General features: G+C 38.4%; 1 protein-coding gene across 4 annotated transcripts in view; it reads right to left on the bottom strand.

Moving 5' to 3' along the window:
* Positions 1–168: 168 nt before the first annotated feature.
* Positions 169–22,148, bottom strand: part of LOC122415916 (probable G-protein coupled receptor 101) — a 29,672-nt gene continuing 7,692 nt past the window's right edge. For all 4 annotated transcript variants that reach the window (XM_043428508.1, XM_043428510.1, XM_043428509.1 and 1 more), the window contains exons 4-6: positions 4,174–4,412; positions 2,167–2,476; positions 169–2,084 (exon numbers count right to left, since the gene is read on the bottom strand). In XM_043428508.1, the coding sequence (XP_043284443.1) occupies positions 795–2,084; positions 2,167–2,476; positions 4,174–4,412 (1,839 nt within the window). In that variant the 3' untranslated portion in view covers positions 169–794. The remainder of the gene's footprint in view (positions 2,085–2,166; positions 2,477–4,173; positions 4,413–22,148) is intronic.

The raw sequence follows: 22,148 nt of genomic DNA, 5'->3' as shown, positions 1-22,148 counted from the left end.
TATTTTCGCGTTTTGCAAATTTTTTCTTTTTTTTCTAACTTGTACTTTCGCGTTCTGTAAATATTCGAGACAAATTGCAGACCCTTCAGAATGTACTTGTTGACTTTATGGACAGTAGACCTCCAAAGGTATCGCGTGGCGTCCAAAAGGTAAAAAATAACTGAGACAAACGTTGCTTTTCATTTTATTGTAAGATCGCACTTCTTACTTGGAAATCACAGAAACATTCGATCCAGAACTGCTGAAACGGAAAGGAAAAAACTGGTCCGGTCCAAGAGTTGAGTCAAATGAAAGTTGAAAGTTCGTTGTACGTGGAAGCCGATGATTCGTCCTTGTAAGTACGTGGGCACGAGTATATTTCGTTTCTTGTCTCATGGCTGACCTTCCATAAAATTGGTAACTTCACTTTCGTAATTCGATTGTTCAGTCTTGCAAAAAATAAGTGCGCCAACGTTTCCGGTCGTTCGACACTGAAGATCGAGTTTAACTCCAATTTTCGTCGAATGCCAAATGCACGGTTTTTATGAAGTGAGAATAATCCTCATATATCCGCGATACTTTTACTGAATATTTGTAGAACCTCGTGAGAAAAGTTGGCCCGAAAACGGAGAAAAATCGTTGAGGTTCAGGACTCGGACAATTCGGCAGAGATCAACGTCACTTTTTATTTCTCACAGCTCACGATCGCTCCGTTTTCCTCATCAATTCCGACTCTCTCCCCCGCCTTTGCTTCGTCTCCTCCTCCTCCTTCTATCCTGATCCGTCAGTAAATAGCAACCCGCCCTTTTCGAGGTTTAAGACTCGCTTCGACAGAGCAAAACGTTCTTGTACGCCGATCTGTACTCGGAGCTCATGACGACGTAAATTATGGGATTAATGCAAGTGGTGAGATAAATGAGAATGTAACTGGCGATGTTGAGGCCCCACCAGTCCACGACGTTTTTGAAAGTCTTGGTTATCGTGATGGGCAGGTAGCAGATGAGAAACGACGAGAAAATAACGAGAATCATTTTCAGCAGTTTTTTATCTTTGGGGCTCATTTTGCCGGTTTCGAGGGTGCGATTTCTCACGCTGCGAAACCGAGACTCGCGTCTGAAGAGGCTCATTTTCCTCGTCGACTCGTCCCTCTCCGCAGGTGAGTCGGACCTCGAGCTGCCGTGCTCGTCCGATAAATCACTGTGGTGTCGGCTCGGTCTGAGCGAACCAGGATTGAGAAGTTTATCGTTGTTTATCCGGTGAGGAGGCTTCGAGCACGATTTCGTCGCGGAGGGGCCGTTCCCCTCGTCATTTTTGAGGCTCCTCGTGTCAAGGATTTGGAGCAAGTTCGAGGAGTGTTGCGACCCTTGGGAATCGTTGGGAGAGAATTTTCCGCAGATTTTGTCAGAGCAGTGAGAGAATCTGGTCGGGACTCGGAGGCAGTAACGCCCTCGATCTTCGCCCCCTTCGATCGCGCCGTCGGCCAGCTCTGCTGGCTTCGAGGTGCCGGAATGAGGCTCGAAAAACGGGGAATTTGACAGCGATCGGAGGGCGGCGTTGCCGGGGTTCTCGGAGCTCGGAGCGGCCTCGACGTCGTCGGTGATTCGCTGCTCGCAACACGTATCGATGAACGGTATGAACTCGACGCTGAGCTCAGAACACCGGTCGCCCTCGCCGGCGATCGCGCTCTCTGGAGCGCGAAGCTTGTCGATACTGCAGAGATCCAAGTGGCTCGTGCTCGATAACTCGTCCGCGTTGTCGACCAAAGCCTCGTCGATCCTTACCGAAGAACTCTCGTTCGCTTCGCTGTCCGTTTGCACCTCGAGCATGCTCTCCGTGCCCTGGGAAAGACCTTCTTCCGTTCTCCCCTCACTTCCGGTAGTTCTCGCGTTCGCCAGGGCCTCCGAGACCGGCAGCAGGGCTTTGGCAGCGTTTCGTGATAACGTCGTCGAAAGATCGCGGTGATTGACAGTGTGCAGGGATCCGGAAGAGACGAAATTGTGTTTCGAGTTACACTTGGTTGGGGAGCCTCCGTTTTCGGTGGTCGTCAAGGTCGCGCCGCAGCTCGAACCGATCGCGGAGTCCTCGAGACTTTTTGTGTACTTTATCTGTAAAATATCGTTGAAAAATGACGAGGTAAAGATAGTTCAGAGGTTTGCCGAAATTATAAAAAGTTCTCAGCGAAGTTACCTCGATGCTCGCTTTTACGAGGTCGCTCGTCACCTTCTCTCTCCGTCGACTTTTAAGCGCGGTTTTCCTCACGATGTAAAAAATCCGCGCATAGCAAACGATGATGGCGATGCAGGGCGCGAGGAAGGCCAGAATGAAAAGGAATTCCTTGGGACTGCGCCCCCTGTCGTCGGGCAGTATCGAGCAGGATCCGATCGATGGGTCCAGACCGAAGCGCCCCCATTGCTCGAACCACGTAGCTATGAGGGCCCCGAAACCCGAAATCCAAGTCGCCAGTACCATGAGAACCAGGTACTTGGGTTTGTAGACTCTGGAAGTTTGAGAAAAAATTTACATTCGAAAGGAATCGAGCTTCTGGGTCGGATGCGCAAAACGAATCCTCGCGAGGTCACTCTCGCTCTTGGGTCAAGATTTTCGATTAAAGTTCAAATTACAAAACATTGCATTTATCATACACTCGTTGGACACGTCATTAAGGAGGGTGGCTACCGACGACACAACCTTGCCATGCTAAACCCTGTTAAAAACATTAAAAATTTCAAAATGATAAGAATTTAATAAAATTTGGTGAACATATTCTTTAGGGCCAAAATTGACAATGCAAATTTTTTAAGATTTTTCTTCTGTACGGTTATCGAGTAATTGATCACTAAAGTTCAAGTGTATAAGCATAGCGTTTCCATATATATAGGTATACATTCCGGGCATAAGAAATCTGCTTTAATGCGTAATTACTCGATAACTAAGAAGAAGAAAATTTTGAAAAAAATGGTGTCTTCGCACTTGATGTTGAAGAACATTATCACCAAATTTGATCAATTTCTTATCATTTTGACGAGTGTAGCCACCCTCCTTAAGTGAGATCAAATTTTTCATGGAATTAAGGCCTTAATACACTTGTGAAGGGCAGAAAAATCGAAATTTTTTTTATTAGATATTCTTTTTCTATTAGAGAATCTTGAAACACGATTATCTCAGAATCATTTTCTTTGAAAAATACCTTTGCGGTGGACGCGATTACTAAAAACTATTAATCTGATCCATACGAAATTTATACCACTTATTACATACGATAATAGCTAGCAGGGCCCGGATCAAGGGTTTCTCATTTTGTTGGAAAATAAAAAATTGTAACAAAAAAACCAAAAATTTAGCACCTCAAAAAATGAATTTTTTGTTAAGCCGTTTTTTTTAAATCAAGTTTTTTACAAATCCTTCCTCCAGGCCCAAGCTACTATTACGATAAACAAGTGGTATAAAAGTTCGTATGGATTGGATTAATAGTTTTTTAGTTATCATGTCCGCTGCAACTGATCCTCAAAAAAAAGTGTTACCGGAATACATCTTGAGTTCCGCCATTTTGAGAAATTTTCTGATGAAAAAAATTGTGCGAGTACGTGAACACATGTGCTGACGATTGTCGTTCACACTTTTTTAATAAACATTCATTTTCTTGTCGGAAAAAAATCAAGAATATCACGTTTAAGGAGGGTGGATCACGAAATCAAAACCATCAGAATTTGGTCAAATTTGGTGATAACATTCTTTGACATCAAGTGTACAAATACAATTTTTTTCAAATTTTTTTACCACATCGTTATCGAATAATTGAGCATTAAATCGAAGTTCTTATGCACGAGATGTTTAAGTGTATGCATGTAAACTCTATGCTTATACACGTGAACTTTAGTGTTCAATAACTCGAGAGCTATGTAATAGAAAAATCTAAAAAAATGTATATTTTTTTATATCCCTTTAAAGAATACATTTACCAAATTTTATGAAATTCTTAATATTTTCAACATGCTTTACCACGGCAACATTGTATCATCGCGATCCACCCTCCTTAAGACAAAAAGACCGAGGGACTTTGCTGCTAAAAGTTTCGTAAAAAAACGTCTCGACGACGACCGCAGAAATGTTGACGTAAAAGCCCAGAAAACGATTGCAATAAAGGTGAAAAAGTATAGAAAAGAGTGATAATTTAAGGGCAATAAGGAAACTTACTTGGGGTAAAGTCTGGGATGTCCAATCATGACGTAACGATTGATAGTGATAGCGAGAACGGTGAAGAGGCTGACGGCGACGAGCCCATAACGTAGCAGCGGGAACAAACGACAGAGAAGCGGTCCATGCATCCAGGAACTTTGCCAAAAAGTGGACGTCGCAAGTGGCAAGTTGAAGCAGCAGAACATGAGATCGGACACCGAAAGGTTCATGATGAAGACAGCCGTCGCGTTTCTCAGCTTCGTCGAGATCGAGTTTTTCAACGTTGGCATAAAAAAAAAAAAAAAAAAAAAAAAAAAAAAAATAGCAAAACAAAAAAACAACAAAGTAAGTATAGCGGAATGCATTTTTATCGTGGGGGCGTGATGAAAGAGTTTATTAGCCGTGTGCAATGAGATGCATGAGCGTAATGATTTCCCGAGAGAGTTCCTCGGGACAGTACTAGGTCAACGACGAAATATCCTTCATTCTGGGGAGCGTCGTAAAGAACAACCGGAAGTGACGGGTTGTCTTATATATGGAGCATTCCATCTCGGATCATCCGGTCTTTGACCCTGATCCTTTTATTTTGCTATAAACTTTTTATCCTCTAGTTTACTTGTCGAAAAGAGATTTCATTGAAAATTTCACGCAGCTTCGTCTCTCCGCGTTGGAAATTTGATTTTCTTTCAAAACTTAACGATCCTGAAAATTCTAACAATTTTCTGACGACTTTCGTTGCGAAGCGCGTGGCCGTAACGATGAAAAAATGATATTATTAGTCAACATTGAAAATACTGCTGTTCGTTTTTCTAATGAAAATTATTTTTCGTTCCAACTTTTGCATGATTGCGATTCCTGCACCAAGATTCATGACGCAGATTTTCACATTTCTTCGTTGGTTTTTATTAGTGTGACGGTGAAAAATAAGATTCATTCTTGATAATGGTAAAGATCGAAGTGAAAAAACTGAAGTTGATGAATGAGAGAAGACCTTTGTAAGATTTACTTTGTAAAGAATCATGATTTCAAAAATTTTTATAAAACTGCTTTCCGGGTTGCTGCGCGGACCGGTTCCAATCCTGCAAAGCCTCATGAAAATCGTGAGCACCTTCGGTAAGCTCGTTGAAGTGTCATTCATAAAAAAAATTGTATTCATTTTGTTTGCTTCGGGGCAATCTTGTTTTTACAACGAGTTCTTATTTTTGATTCCCCGGAGAATATGGTATCGCACGTTGGCAAGCGTTGCGCGGATTTATCGATAAAATTCAAGTGGAGAACGCTCTTAAATCGCGGCCCTGCATCGGATGGCCCCGGAAAGGAGAAAAATACAATGTGCTTGGATGCGATTGAGTCTGCGAAAGTACCACTCCGCCTCTATTTATCCCCCGTACATGTCACCCCTTTTCTCACATCTTATTCCGGTGGTAACCGAGACCAAAACAGTTACGAGCCACTACGGTTCCCCTCTCCCTCTGGCTTTCCTTCCTGGTCGCACAACGGAATCAATAACGTTGAGGAAAAATTGAAAAACGCTTCCGTAACGCCGGAACGTTACAGGGACAACTCTGTGAAATCAAATGGCACGTGGAAAACGACCGTTTGGCCAGAATCCTGCCGATTAATGGGTCAGTTTACTATAAATCTGGCGCCAATATCGAGTCGCGAGAAAGCTTGAAGATATCGAACTCGAATTATTTGTTGTTTGGTGAAATAATATCGATTTATTTGAACTCAAATTTTCAGTTATTTGTCTAGGAGAAATTGGGGTAATTCCGACCGCCTAAGGGAAATTTATTAATAACCGAGCACATGACGAAATAATGAAATCAATTTGCGACCTATTTTACTCTTTGGTATCTCGTTTACAATTTCCGACGTAAATTTTAACAAATAGATGAGAAAATTGCTAGATTTAGCAAAAAACAACTTAGGCAACTTTGCGAGCTCACATTTCACTCTCGATTCACACAATCCAGTCTTTGGACGGTGGATTTTCATATTTTTCGAAACAAAATAACTTTTTTGTTTTCACATCGCTCAAAGAATCATTCGATGTGGGGTAAGAGCGGAGCGTCCGGAATTCCCCCAAACAACCCGTTCCAAATTACCCTAAACTGCGAAATTTAACGAACTGATAAATCGTTTAAAAACCGAAGGGTAAGCCCAAGTTTGAACTGCGTTAATGATTCTTACATGGAATAACGATCCCTCTCAGACCGAGACCTATTTCGCGCTGACGGAAAATGATTCCCTTCATAATTTTATCTCAAAATACTTTCTAGTTTCCGAATCCATTGTGACATTTCGATTTTTTTGTTGGGAAATATGAATTTTTGAATGTTCGCTGCGCGCAGCACCAGGTCCTTGGGGAGCAAAATGAGGAAAATTTACGAATGAATCTAGCACCGAATACCTTAAATACATCATATTAGCTTCCCTTTGAAAGGAAATAACGTTTGGAGTACGAAAAAAAATATATACCCACTTTTCTTTTGCGATAACTAAAGCACCTTTTCACACAACGCCAACTCAACATGAAACGCCGACTTCATATTGATATTTCGATGGGTTAAAGCAGTTTATATCTTGGTTTAGGAGTATCTAAGGTGCAATCTAACCTTGCTTGATGGAAATAGGCAGTTAGAACCCCGACCTTACTGACCGATGCAGTTTTATTGGGCCTGGAAGCGCGTGTTGCGTAGAAGCAACACACGATCCGAGAGGGTTAAATTAATTTTTTAATAACATTGAAACCATTTTCCCGCAGTTTCATCAATTTAATGTACGGGCAAAAATTAGATCAAAACGTCCTACCTCGAAGAAAATAAATCACTTCACGCCCCGAACAATGTGAGTACACTAAACATCGATAGGACCATCGCCTGAGGTCGAGTGCACGAAAATGGGGGTTTCGGAACGTGAAGATATTGCGGTGTCCATATTTACCCCCAGTCAGAAATCACCCCACTCTCCCCTACCTATTTTTTCTATTTTTTCAACGTATCTTGACACAGTAAAAAAGACGGTTGCTTGCTCGGAGAAATAAAATTCGAGAGTCTTGATTTCATTGGGAAACTCGTTATCCGCAACACGTTGCATGAAAACGTTCTTCCGGCTTGCTGAGGTTTCCTTTTCGTTCTACCTTAACTGGTAAACCCTTGAGTCGAACCGGGTCAAATGCGCTTTAAATGTACAAACTGATGTAAGGTTTATACTCGAAGCAAACGAGTTCCTTCTGAGCTTGCTGCAACGCCGATAGATACCATCCCGCTGCAGTCGATAGCGGATCCCAAGGTGCATACAAGTTTGCTTATTGCAGGCTGCTGACTAGTCGCGTAGAGAAAACTCATGAAACTGATATTTCTTGGAAAAGGGACTCTGGCAAACAGAAATATAACATATAATCGTATGGAAATGAACTCAGATCTTCGTGGCAAACGTGGCCCGCATTCGCCTCTCCCAGTATTGCAAATTTTCATTAGAGATTCAAACAGGATTGCTAAATATGAGTTCCCAGTGATCGTCCCAAGGGTCCGGGTTGGATCGACGGAGTTGAGTCCACAATCGACTGCGGGTCAATCTACGAAACTGCGATCATTCCAGATCGATCTGCTGGGAACGCCATAATTGATGAAATTAGTGGGAATGAACTTGCTGCTGAGTTCAGATAATCGAATTCGATTATTTCTTGTGTGGTAAGATCAGCTACGAGAATTTTCAGTTTTCTGTGAACCAGATAAACGTTGCTTCAGGGATGGACGATCCGCACATGGAATTATGTCATTCGAGGTTCGAGATTTCTTCATTAACGATAACCGATGACGGCCAGCGGAGGCGCGGATGATCCGAAGGTCGTCGAGATCGTGGTAACAATGATGCAGTCATCAGAACCGAGTTGGCGCTATCGCACTCGTAACTTTAATGGGATATTCGTAACGTCAATTACTTCACAGTTGTAATTCAACACGAGGAAGGTGGGAAGCTGGATTCGGTTGGATTTTCCACCGGAATAGATTGAAGAAAGGGCGTTCGACCTGCCTCAATTCCTCGCTGTATCAGAACTTTTACTGGCCAGATATACGTTAAAATTTAACGATGATCCCGCACTCGTGCATCTGGGTCAACAGCATCAAAGAGGGATAAAAGTCACAGTGTATAGTTAACCTAAACCCCATGAAATTGCGTGCTCAACAGTAGCACTTGGCTCGGTCAGATTTTTCTCTCCTTAAGACCCTGCATCGTTGTAACGCAGCTTCGAATCAGTTTTTCCAAGGGTTGGACGAAGATGGATCTCTGCGGAAAAAGCTTTTACGTCGATCCTCTGCTTTGCTCATCTTTCCAGAAGCAAAAGTTACTGGGCGCTCATTCAAATGAAACATAGAATATTTTTTGAGGAAGATTTTTGAGTTACTTGTCATTCGAAAAAGCATCTCAACTTTTTTGCTCTTTTCATGATCAAAGAAACGATTCAAATTTCTTATAGAAATTATTATTAAATTATGTGGAATTTATTTGTTGGGATTGATAAATTTTTAATATAACGATGACGGTGAAAATACTTTTGTAGTGAAATCGTCAAGCAGAATGTGACAACAGAGACTTTCCATTTGGGGCATTTCAGGCCAAATCGACCACTCTTGAACCCGACGTCTTTCGATTTCGCGGAAACTTTTTTATCGTTTTCTACCGTACCAAAGACATTTTTCAGAATTCTTTCAAATTTTTTTTCCCTACCTAAAAATAGTTATGAATTTTTCAAAAAACGGTATTATTATTTTTTTAAGTGACAACGCTTTTTAAAATTGACTTATTGCGACGTTTTTTTTAAGTTTTGTCCTTGAATGTACTTTTCAAAAAAAAAAAATATCAAAAGGTCATTCAAGTCCACCTTCAACGTTTTTTTGGAGAATTTAGATAAAAAACAAATATTTTGGGATGATTGCCATTTTGAATTTTTTTTCTTTTCTCCATAAGAAACTTTGACATATTCTAAAAGTTCTCTGAAATTTTCAAAGTGGAATCTCCTCGCTTTCTACTCTTTTTTTCATTACGAAAAATTTTTTTTTTCGATTTAGCTTATTTCTAATTTTCACCAGTAACAAGGGTTTCTCAAGACATCACTTATACCTATAAACATTCTAATTTCTTATTCTCGTTTTTGGCTCTTCGAAATTGGGAGGGTCCTATTTCATTAAATCCAAATCGTCGCACAGTGAGTCTGCCTGCCATAAGAGGCTCTTCAAAAAGGCAATAACTCTTCAAAAAATGATATTTTCTTTAATTTTTTTCTCAACAACTAAATGGTAGATTCTATAATAATTCCGGGAATAGATGCACGCCGTATATTTCTAGCATATTTCCAAATTCCAACTCTTAAAGTTGGAATTTTCGATTTCCATTAGATTCGCGTGATCTTCCTTAATCAATATAATTTTTTCTCTTTTTAGCTGCTGTACTTGAACTAGTACATCGTACCACCAGGTTTAGAACGAACTCTAATGCTGGGAAACTTTACGAGCGACTAATGAATGTCATTAGCACCTAATCTTCGGTCTTGCTTCAACGAGGCTGCGATATAATCCGTTTGGATACTGAAGTGTTATCATAAACGGGGCGATAATCAACGAGACAATTTTCAAGTCTAAAAAAAGACTCTAGAAGTTCATAAGGAAAGTCCATTGACTTCGATTCCATTCGTTAGAATTCTGCTTATTTCCTTGAAAATGAAGTCAAAAGAACACGAGGAAAGGTGCGGCACTCGAATAGAATTCAAATTCAATGATTTTCCAGAAAGTCATTGAAACCATAAAAATTGACGTGTCGAGCACCGAGTAAAAGACAGCGAATTTTTGAAAACTCGATGAATTGTTCACAAATAAAGAACGAAACAAGAAAGCCGTAGTGCAGTTTAATTAAGTAAGTACAATTGCTAGCAGCTCATCGAAGCTGTAACAGGATAACCCGCAGAACCTTTGTTGGGTTGATTCAGGTCGGTGGAGTTCGCTTAGCATGTCCGGGATGACGCGAAACGTGAGAAACCCAACCCCCTGTGACGCGATTATGCTCTTGGTAATATCCATTGCAATTTCCGCCCTTGCCGCCCCTCTCTACTAACCGTAACACGATTCTTTCGCTGCGCGCGTTCACACTGGACGTTGTTTCACGAGTCCTCGTGCCACCTTAAATTAATTAAATAATTTCATTTCTTTCGCAATTCACATACTCGAGACTATCTACCGCGACGACTTTGTGTTCGTATTGAACAAAATAGTTGTACTTTCCGTCATGCCACTTCAATCGATTACGTTAAGGAGTGCCGCACTCAAATTATATTTCATGTAAAAACAAAAGTGCATGCTCACTGAGAACTTTGACGATGTTGGGCTAACTTTTATTTTCTATCTGAGGACATAAGGGACGTTTGAGGATAAGACGTGGGGAGAGAAAGGAAACGAAAATGTTAAATAACTCAGCAGGGGTGAAAAAATGACTGCGGTCAGCGAAGGTTCCCTTCTCGTTTCCCTCTCGTGAGAGATCATCACGATTTCAATGATGTCGGGACGAAATAATGTATTGAAGGGACTTGCAAGTTTTTGGTGATATTCTTTGTAAAGACGATCCTCTAAGAGGATCGTCTAAGAGGATCGTCTTTACACGTGAACTTTAGTGTTCAATTACTCGAGAGCTATGTGGTAGAAAAAACTAAAAAAATTTATATTGCCTTATGTATTTTTAAAGAATACATTTACCAAATTTTATTAAATTCTTATCATTTTGAAATTCTTAATATTTTTAACATGGCTTAGCATGGCAACATTGTATCGTCGCGATCCACCCTCCTTAATAATCCATATGCTAAATACTTTTAAATTCCTGATACAAACTGTCTCACAGATAGAAAAAAAAATGTAAGGAATCCATAGTATTGGAATATGAGCAAAAATAATCCATCAGCATAGTAATAAAACTTGATATTAAGGGTGAATGATACAAAAGTCGAAATAATTAGAAATTGATCAAATTTGGTGATAATGTTCTTCAACATCAAGTGCGAAAACACAAATTTTTTCAAAATTTTCTTCTGTTTAGTTATCGAGTAATTACGCATTAAAGCAGATTTCTTATGCCCGGAATGTATACCTATATATATGGAAACGCTATGCTTATACACGTGAACTTTAGTGATCAATTACTCGATAACTGTACAGAAGAAAAATCTTAAAAAATTTGTATTGTCAAATTTGGCACTAAAGAATATGTTCACCAAATTTTATAAAATTCTGATCATTTTGAATTTTTTTATGTTTTTAGCATGGTTTAGCATGGCAACATTGTATCGCCTGTGCAATATATCCTTAAACAATACACATGAGAGCGTACTCGCAGTTTGTTTATATAACGAATATACAGATCATGAAAGAGGTCGACACGAGGCCCTTTGTCGTTAGAGTTAGAGTCATTTTTTCGACCACTGCAACGCTCAGTTAATCGATAGATCTCTTAGATTAAAGTTCATTGAATATATAATTGCTCTGCTTAAACTTTGTGCCATTTATTTCGAAACTTGCTTCCATAATCCAATACATAGCGACGATAAAAATAAAGGGTTACCGAATGCTTAAGGAGGAACGTCAGCTTTACGTGAAGTGAGCAGGTTATGTAAATACGAATTTCATTGTTTTTATTTAAATTATCTAAGTTATGTAAACCCTGTTTGCTTTATTTATATGGGATTAACCCCCAAAAATACGTCATTTTTGGGTGGAATTTATGTGATATATTAAAAAATGGCAGAATTAAACGACCTCGAATTTTGCACACATTTTCTATAGAGTTGGTGTGGGGTCTGTGGAGTTATTTCCTATGCGTAAGTGTTAAGGTAACTACTGCACTGCATGCTAGTCAGATGAGTGCTAAATTTTCAAAACGCTTTTAGACCAAGTTTAACGTACCGATTAAATGTATTGTCAGTGGATTTGTATTAGAGCATATCTTATTAAGATGTAAAATAAGCCCTTAAAACCATCTTCAACTCAAAATTTCATCTATTTCTAAATTACATGTCGAAGATTAAAAATATTACTTAAATGAATTGAATCGCTCGGAATCTAATCGTACGTTAAAAAAGAGAGGTCAACGGCCATCTGAATTAGAAACATTGAGCCGAAGACGAAAAATGGTTACGGAATCTTGAAATTTTGCAGGCCCATACGTCACTTGTCGCATAGAGCGTAAACGATCAAAAAATTAAGATAACAATTTTTTACTAATATTGTGCTGTATATGAATGACCGAGCTAATTCTTTTTAAAAAAACATGAAAAGACTGTCAACTTACTAGTACGACGCATCCTTAAGGAGTTTCGGTAAAGGCGATACAATGTTGCCATGCTAAACCATGCTAAAAACATAAAAAATTTCAAAAAGTTCAGAATTTTATAAAATTTGGTGAACATATTCTTTAGTGCCACGTTTGACAATACAAATTCTTTAAGATTTTTCTTCTGTACAGTTATCGAGTAATTGATCACTAAAGTTGACGTGTATAAGCATAGCGTTTCCATAAAGTTTGTAAATCTGCTTCAATGGGTAATTACTCGATAACTAAGTAGAAGAAAATTTTGAAAAAATTTGTGTTTTCGCACTCGATGTTGAAGAACATTATCACCAAATTTCATCAATTTCTTAACATTTAGACTTCTGTACCGAAACTCCTTAAACATAAAACGTTCGAAAATTGGTCGTTGAAATTGTTTTTTCGAAATTTTGATACTCGATGATAGTGAACTACTTCGGCATTTTCTTCTATCGCGCCCATTTGTAATTTCAGAAATGATAAATAAGTCATCGCCCCCTCCCTCGTTCTTTCTCTTTTCCTCACTCCTTCTTCCCCCAACCGCAATAATATAAAAAACCTTTTTGTTTTTCAAAAAGAAGATATTGGTAGTAAGTATGTGCACAGATTCCTACTGGTTCAGTAAACTGATAAAATTGAATTGAAAATCTTCTTATTTATTCGGATAAGAGATTTTTTCGTCGGCGTTTGTTCGCGGACACGTCTTTGTTCCACTTGATATTTTTTCCTCCCGTATTTCGCAATTTTCCTCTTATTCTCTCTTCGGGGTCTTTGCATTCATGAGCTGTCCGATTGTCCTCGGATAGTGGGACGTTTCATACGCAGGGACTTTTGGTCCTTTGCCATTTTTATTTCGAGCGAAAAAGGATATATTTCTGGAGGCGGAATGTAAAGTGAAGTGCTGGGAGAGAAGAGGAGAAAAAGAACGATGGGAGGAAGAAATTGGTGGGATAGTAAGATGAGAATTGTCGGGCGGTGTATCGATGCGAAAGAATCAGGATGAGACGCTCGAGTGATTAAGGGTGAATGATACAAAAGTCGAAATAATTAGAAATTGATCAAATTTGGTGATAATGTTCTTCAACATCAAGTGCGAAGACACAAATTTTTTCAAAATTTTCTTCTGTTTAGTTATTGAGTAATTACGCATTAAAGCAGATTTCTTATGCCTGGAATGTATACCTATATATATGGAAACGCTATGCTTATACACGTGAACTTTAGTGATCAATTACTCGATAACTGTACAGAAGAAAAGTCTTAAAAAATTTGTATTGTCAAATTTGGCACTAAAGAATATGTTCACCAAATTTTATAAAATTCTGATCATTTTGAATTTTTTTATGTTTTTAGCATGGTTTAGCATGGCAACATTGTATCGCCTGTGCAATATATCCTTAAGCCCGTATCGATGGAACGAAAGGCCGAGTTTCGGGAGGATAGAAACGAATTAGATGCAAACGAGGCCATGAAAAAGCGCGCGGGGAATCGCACTCGAATCCCGGGGCCGATTGGGAACGCGGTGGAATAATATTCGACGCGGAAGTGAAATGAAACTGAAGAGCAGCGTATGACGGGACTCTCGGAAGCCCGAGGATCTCCTACGCGATTAAAGCGATATCGCAAATTCGTTCGTTCATTCGTACGTGGGGATCCGAAATAATGGGAGGAGCTTTTGTGAAACGTGACTATTTTCGTTAATTACTTTCGGTCCGTCGTCGGGGAACGGGCGTGATTCCTCCGTCGCCCTTCCGCCTCCTTAATATCACAGAGCCAGCTTTCTAAATGGATAATCTTTCACGATAATCCTTCGCCCCGAAGGTTGTCGCACTGGGGGATCCGGAAGGACATGAAAAAAAGTGAGCTCCCGACGACCGCGGAATCAGGAGCTCGTTGCCGAGTTTATTATTCGAGTTTTGCCAATAAACGTATTTTCACGACTTATTCATGGGTGCTCCTATTTTTTCGCACTTCCCTGCCAATCCTTCCGCACAATTAAATGGGTCAACGACGTCCCAGTGGCGTGTCTTGCCTCGGGTTTAACGATTCGTTCAATGCTCTTCCAGATCTCCCTTTTCAACGCCACCGTTCTAGTTGCCATCGTGGATAATAATCTCAACAGTTCGACTCCTCCGGTAGCTTCCCGTCCGAATGTCACTTATTTTCTGTCCCTTAAAACAATGCACGCATTTACGACGTTACGTCGCAGGAAAAAGCTCGTTGGAATCCTCGCATCCCAGCCAACATCGTCGCTTTTCATCTTTTCCTTTCCTCCCACGATTTCCTGCTTGGATCTCCAAACTCAACGTCGATATAAATTACCTCGTGGATTCGTCGGGGACAAAGTAGAGCAAAGCTACGTACGATCGTATCCAGGGAAACAACATTTTCGTTAAATCAACTCCAGTTGAGATCCTTTGGATCGAGCTATTACAGAGTTGCCATTAATGATGCCTGGATCAACTCGAGTCTGGCTGGATGATCGGTTTGAGTAGGTGCAGCTTTTCATCAACGATTGTTACAATCAAACTGAGTAGATTGAGCTTCCGTGCGGACCAAGGCTTCTTCCCATATGAATAATGTAATACGCAGCCTGGAGCTCCAACGTCCCATGACGATCATCTTTGTCCACTACATTTTATAGCTGAAGACTCCGATGAAGATTTCACTTCTAGCGTCTCTGTTTCTTTTATCTTGTTTTATTTTTTTTTTTTATTGTTTTCGTAATTTTATAGAAACTTGACGAAAACGGTTGAGTTCGATCAGCTTATTTGCTTCAATTGTATGGCATATTTTAGGCGCACATACATAAATTATCGTCGGTACGTTAAACCTCCAGTGGTCCCTTCATCGTTTATGTTAAAGTTCGATTGAGGCAGAGCTAGTCATTTCTATGCTTACGCACTGGCCTCTATTTGTTTTCTACTTTCGGTGAACGAAAAAAACAGGAAGCAAAACCGGAGGAAAAACTCTCGACACGGATCCCAAAGAGTATCAGACAATTTGTACGAAATTACGATTCATTCCCTCCTGAGAATCAATCCTTTCATTTAAACATTAAAAAAAAGATAAATTGATTGGTTCAAATTTCTTTTCTTAAACGGTAACGAGAAAGATTCGTTTATTATTTTTTTGAACTGGATTTTTTTATTTAAAAATTTTTATTTTTTATTTTTATTTAAATTTGATCAATTATTTTTTATTAATAATTACTGATATATTTGTTTATTATGAATTTTTATTAATTAATTATTAATTAATTTCATTTTTTTAATTTAAATTAGTTTAATTTGATTAATTTAATGATTTTAATTTGAATTTGTAACAATTCTATTTTGTTTTTGGGAAAATGAAGATATAAATTTTAAGATGGAACAAAATTTATTCGTTGATTTATTCATTGATATTATTCACAGCGTGAGGAATGAAACTTATCTCTAAATATTATAATAAGTAATAATAAATTATAAATAATTAAGTAATTATTAATATTTTTAATATTTTTATTTTAATATTTTTAATTTAAATAATTTAAATTTAAATTGAATAAAATGTGAATTTAACTAAATTAAATAAATTTAAAAAAAAATGTTGTTAACCGATAATTTGATGGATCGAAAAATTTTTTTGTTGTATGGCAAGTGGTTTCGTTCGTTCCACCTAAATCATGAAAATTTCTAACGGTTTAATACAATGAATCACCAAAGCCAAATGATTTTTTTCGGACGACTGCTGTCATTTATTTTCTCACTCATGCTTTAATACGATTCGTTCAACAAAAATTGTTTTTAATCTCGTTTATCAAATCGTTCAAAAGAAAATCTGCAGGATGAACAAAATCATTAGTTCGTATTTCAATGGTATTTTGTTTTGTCAACATGAATTTAGTTCACCGCACCAAAAATTTGGTGTTTCAGCCAATAACTTGTTTCAGAATTAAAAAATTCTTTTGTCCTACCTCAGAAATATATTTTGTTTTCTGTATCGGAGCAAAATATTTTTCGTCAGGGGGTAAAATGAAAAGTTCGACAATCAAGAAACATCGATCGACAAGGGCATCGACCCTTCCGACCCGCGGCTGCTCCCGACGTCTGTCAGCATTTCCGAGAAGAAAAATGGTTTACCGTTTATTCGAGTGCTTAATGCCCGCGATATTAATAACACGAAGGTCATCAATCTTCAAAAAACGATCAGAGGAAATCAACAGAAAAAACGATTCTGTTGAAGTCACGAAGTGAGCAACGGAGCGAAAAGTCCATTGCGAAATAAACATTTCGACTCATTACCGTACGTCGCTTCATTCTTCCTCGGAGTATTGTAGAAACTTGAGGAGATAAAAAATATATCGATCAACGTCGAGCTTCCATGGCGCGCGGTTATTCATTCCTTCATGATTTTTTTGGGAGAAAAAACGCAGCAAAAAGTTAGTCACGAAAGAGTACGCGGAGTACGTTGAAAGCACAAAGCTTTCTGCAGCCCTCTACGTACCGGGAGAATTATGAGCCTGCCATATTAGAGCTGGTTGTAATAAAATCTCTGGAGCTTTCATACCGAGGCTCATGAAGGTACATACACGGTATTACGTTTGTCCTAAAACGTTGATAACTTTTGACTGTCTTGGAAGCTTTTGCTCAATTTGATCCTGCTGCACTGTTGATGGAGCTTTGGCGCTTTTTCATTTGTCGAAATTCAAGATAAATTTCGTACGAAAATTCCAGGACAACTCGGGTGAGGATAAAATTTTAGAATAACTAAAATTTCGAACAGGTAAAACCTCGAGTTTATAAACTTCGAATGATAATATGGAGACAGATGAATTCGACTAGAGCTTTGAATGTCGAAAATAAATAAAGTAGAAACTTCAAGGTTCGAAGCACGTTTATATCGAAAATAGAATGTAAACGATCGCCCATAGAACGACGAGTAAAATATCGTTTTTTAAAAAATTCGATTATAACTCTTTCGATTCATAAATTGCGACAATCAGCAATACTGTAAATATTCACAATTTCGAAAATATAATAACGAAAGACTTATATTACTGAGGTTGAAATACTGAAACGCCAAAAAGTCGAATGGTCAAAATGGTGAAACGTTAAAAAGTCATCCGATTAAAATAAAGAAACGCAGCGTAGCTCAAAATACACGCGTTTCACTCGCTTACTCAGACTGGTGATCTCCAATTTCAAACGTGGCCATTTTGACTTTCGCCTTCTCGAGCCATCGCTTTTCTGCGTATCTAAGTTTTATGAGCTCGAAAAATTCACTCTCGATTTTTTGCTACTCTATATTCTGGTTTATCTATAAAACAACTACTCTCCATTTTGAACTCGAAAATTTAAACTTTTGGCATTCGTATATGGTCTGTTAAAATTGCATTCGAAATAAAAATCATCTAAATGTATATTTTCAAGCAAATACGAATTCAAAGAAGGAATATTCGATTAAACACGTAATCTGCTGAATAGTCGATGGGAAATAAGAGTTCACTTTTATAAGAATTACTTTTCTCGAAATATCGGCCGTTCTACAATTTGGTTATTTGAAATATTGAACCCTACCCGGACAACTCCAGGATTAGAAATGATGCAAAAACGTTGGGATTGTATCAAAAAGAAAATTTGCTTATCTCCGAAGTGTAATCCCTTCGTGTCATCGCCCACGAGAGAGCCGGAAATCCCCAGCATCGGATGAATCTCACTGTACGATGCCATCTCCTCGGATAATAATCAAGTTCCAGGCTGTGTACGAGGACAGAAACGGTGATTGATCGTAGGCGACGCGGATAATAAGATTTTGCTTTTTCCATTCCAGCCAACTTTCGTATTTCATTTTCTTTTTTCGCTTCGCCCATTCAGGTTTGTTGAAACTTGAAAGAACAGAGCAGGATCGTCGATACTTGAGCAAACGTTTTATTTCCGGATCTCCCAGACCAGCTTCACTGTTATCTCACCTCCAATCGATCCCACTTGTCTTTACCTCGCTTTTTCGAGACAATGACCGGAGGTTCGTTAACTGAGGGGGATGGCCGAGACCAGCAGACTTTTCACAAAAAGTAATCAAGTAAATGAAAACTTCAAAAAAAAAAACAATGTTCAAGCGTGCTCTAAAATTAAGCATCTACAAAAAATCTTTCAACTGACTCGAGGTACACTTGCTCCACGCTGCAAGCATTGTATCCAGTAGAATTGATTTTTTTTTTTACTTTCAGCCTGCTGTGAAGGCTCCGATACAGCGAATCGTCTTGTCATTGTGCGATACGTAAATGTACTTGGCTTAAGGAGGGTGGATCGCGGAGATACAATGTTGCTATGCTAAACCATGTTAAAAAATATTAAAAATTTCAAAATTATAAGAATTTAATAAAATTTGGTAAATGTATTCTTTAAAAGGATATAAAAAAATGCATTTTTTTTTAGATTTTTGTACCACATAGCTCTCGAATAATTGAACACTAAAGTTCACGTGTATAAGCATAAAGTTTACATATATACGGTTATACATCTCGTGCATAAAAACTTCGATTTTTGAAAATTTTTGAAAATTTAAAAATCGAAAAAATGACCTCCCACGATGGGTTCGAAACAAGTTTCACGCGATTCTGAGTCGAATGAGCCAAAGTTGTAATGACCGAAAAAAAAAATTTCCGAAGGCAATAGACTATAAAAAAATCCCAAGGTTCGAAAATTTTCGAAATTTTCGAAAATTTCAAAAATCGAAAAAATGACCTCCCACGATGCGTTCGAAACATGTTTCACGCGATTCTGAGTCGAATGAGACAAAGTTGTAATGACCGGAAAAAAAAATTTTCGAAGGCAATAGACTATGAAAAAATTCCAAGGTTCGAAAATTTTTGAATCTTGGAATAACGCTCAATTATTCAATAACCATGTGGTAAAAAAATTAGAAAAAAATTATATTTGTATACTTGATGCCAAAGAATGTTATCACCAAATTTTATCAAATTCTGATTATTTTAATTTCGTGATTCACCCTCCTTAAGTCGTTGTCGCGACTCTTGATATTCTGAAAAATGAAAACTTTCAGCAAGTTCCCATAAAAAGAATTTATATTTTTATGAAAATATATATTTTTTAAATTTTCATACATCCAAATCATGTATTTATTTTATCGATGATTTTGCTGTATAATAATCATCTATTGTGTTGTTATTAACGACATATTTCTTTTATATCAAATACACATTTTTGAAAACGTGAAATACATTTTTTTAAATTTCGAATGAATATTTTTTACATAAAAAGTACTATAATGAACGATCTTAAGTATACGTTTTTTTGAAATATGAAATATTAAGAAACTTTAGAGTCTCGAGACAAGCACATTGACAGCCTTGCCTATATTTTTTGTATTGAAATTACATTTTCATTGCACCGAACATATATTTATCTTACGCCAAATATGTATGATTAATGTATGGAAAAATGTATGTTTTTGACGTTTACACGCCAGTTTAACGTAACATGTTAACGTCTTAACTAAAATCTAAAAATCTTAGAAATTATTATAATATCTATAATAAAAAATGTATATTTAATATAAAAATATATATCGTTAACAACAAGACAATACACGATCCATATTTTGTGTGTATGAAAGTTGAAAAAAAATTGTTTATATATGCGAAATATATTTTTCATACGAAACTACGTATATTTAAAATAAAAATTCTTTTCATAGGGAAGGAAAGTAGATTCCGAGGTTGGTAAAATTTTTTTTTGCAGCGAGACTAACAGCTGCACACTCACCGCGAGACAAAGGCACCCGCGTGAAAGAAAAAAGTCTGAGAGACTCGCAAAAATGGTCGCAGAGGTTCGACTTATCAAGTCTTCGGTCTCACAGGGACTATTTTCGAGACTCCAACATTTTTTGCTCCAGTCTTGCAGAGAAAAAGTCTCGGAAACCGTATTTGCGAGGATGGCGTGAAAAATTCGGGGGTCTCGGAGTATCGCAGGAAATGAAAAAGTCTCGGAGAGTCGGAGAGTTTCCCGATCAGTCCTGCGCGAGCCCTTCGAGGGGTCGAGCGGGCTTTTTTTTATGCGAGGTAATCACACGTTGGTTCATTCAAACGAGCGAGGTTTAGCTCACGTAACGGTGGAATGTTCAATTATCCGCTGGGCAGAATAGCAACGTGGAATATGAAAATGTGGAAAGACAATGACGGAAATGTAACCGTCGTTTTTGGGTTTCTTTGGAATCTTGTGTCATTACTTCGGTCTCCTCATTAGTGGGAAAAATTATATCTTTTATCAACTAATAAGCCGAAGGTTGCTGGGGATTATTAAAACACTTTGTAGCTCCCCTCGAAGCTTCCCCTTAAACGGGAAAAGAGGATGAGGGCGAGCATACAACCACCTGGGTGTAAATCTCCCACATAAGCTCTCGCGCAAATAACGTCGGACGAGAGAATGGTGGAAAGGGGTAAGATTGAAGCGAGCAGTACACGTTCCTGAGAGCGAAGAAATACTCACGTACGCGTACCTACATGAATATCGTGTACGTGGGCGTTTTGATGTACGTCGCTAAATTCGCGGTGGGAAATGGAGGTTAGAAGTCTGAGGTCTGACCTCATAGTAGTTAAGGGTTTTAAACTCAAACTCGAGGCGAGAAAACTGAGCCACTGTGTTTTCTTGTTTCTCTCGCTCTTTTTACCTCTTCCACTCTCCCTCGCTCCGCAGCTTTGCCTCTCTCTCTCTCTCGCTCTCTCTCGCTCATTCTCACAGCTGCTCATCCGGAGGAAACATCGACTCGAACGCTCAGCTTCCCTTATTTTCATCTCCAGCAATAGACACACCGAGTCCGTCTTAACGGTTCCTGGAATATCTCAAAACTCCCGCGAGAGCTTTTAAGTTTGTAACAATCGACGAGCATCTCGCGTATTGAGGAAGATCATGCGTCACTTGTGACTCCAAAAAGCAACTTTTTTGCTCTTCCCACGATCGGAGAAAGGATTAAAATTTATTCTCGCAATTACTAAAATTATGCGTAACTTATTTGTCGAGATTGATCAATTTTTAATATAATGACAGCGGTTCAAATACTTTCGCAGTAAAATCGTCAAACAAAATGTAACGACAGCTATTTTCTATTTATATGCGTATGCATATAAATAGCTATGCTACATTTTGAACCAGCTGGCTCATCCTGTTGTCAAACCTTCCACCGTTTGTGTCGTTATTACTCGCTAACCTCAAATAAGTGTTTTTCTTTTTCCATTCCCAAGTGATTTTCACCGGTAACGAGGCTTTCTCAAGACATCGTTTATATCTGAAAACATTATATTTTCTTATTCTCGTTTTTCGCTCTCTAAAGTGGGGAGGATCCCGTTTCATTAAATCCAAATCGTCGCACAGGAGTGTGCCTGCCACAAGAGCCTGTGCATAACCCTTAAAAAATGTGATTTTCGTTAATTGTTTTCTCAAAAACTAGACGAAAGATCCTACAATAATTCCGGGAATAGTTGCACGCTGTATATTTCTAGCATATTTTCAAATTTCAACCCTCAAAGTTGGAATTTTCGAATTTCATTAGATTCGCGTGGACTTCAACTGCAACGTCGCAGAACGCAACTCGTTGAGTGAAATTCCATGCAATTCTTTCAGGATTTACTTCAAAAA

This window comes from Venturia canescens, chromosome 9 (assembly GCF_019457755.1).
Source record: "Venturia canescens isolate UGA chromosome 9, ASM1945775v1, whole genome shotgun sequence".
Taxonomy (NCBI): Eukaryota; Metazoa; Arthropoda; class Insecta; order Hymenoptera; family Ichneumonidae; genus Venturia; species Venturia canescens.
This window is presented reverse-complemented; position numbering and strand designations above follow the sequence as displayed.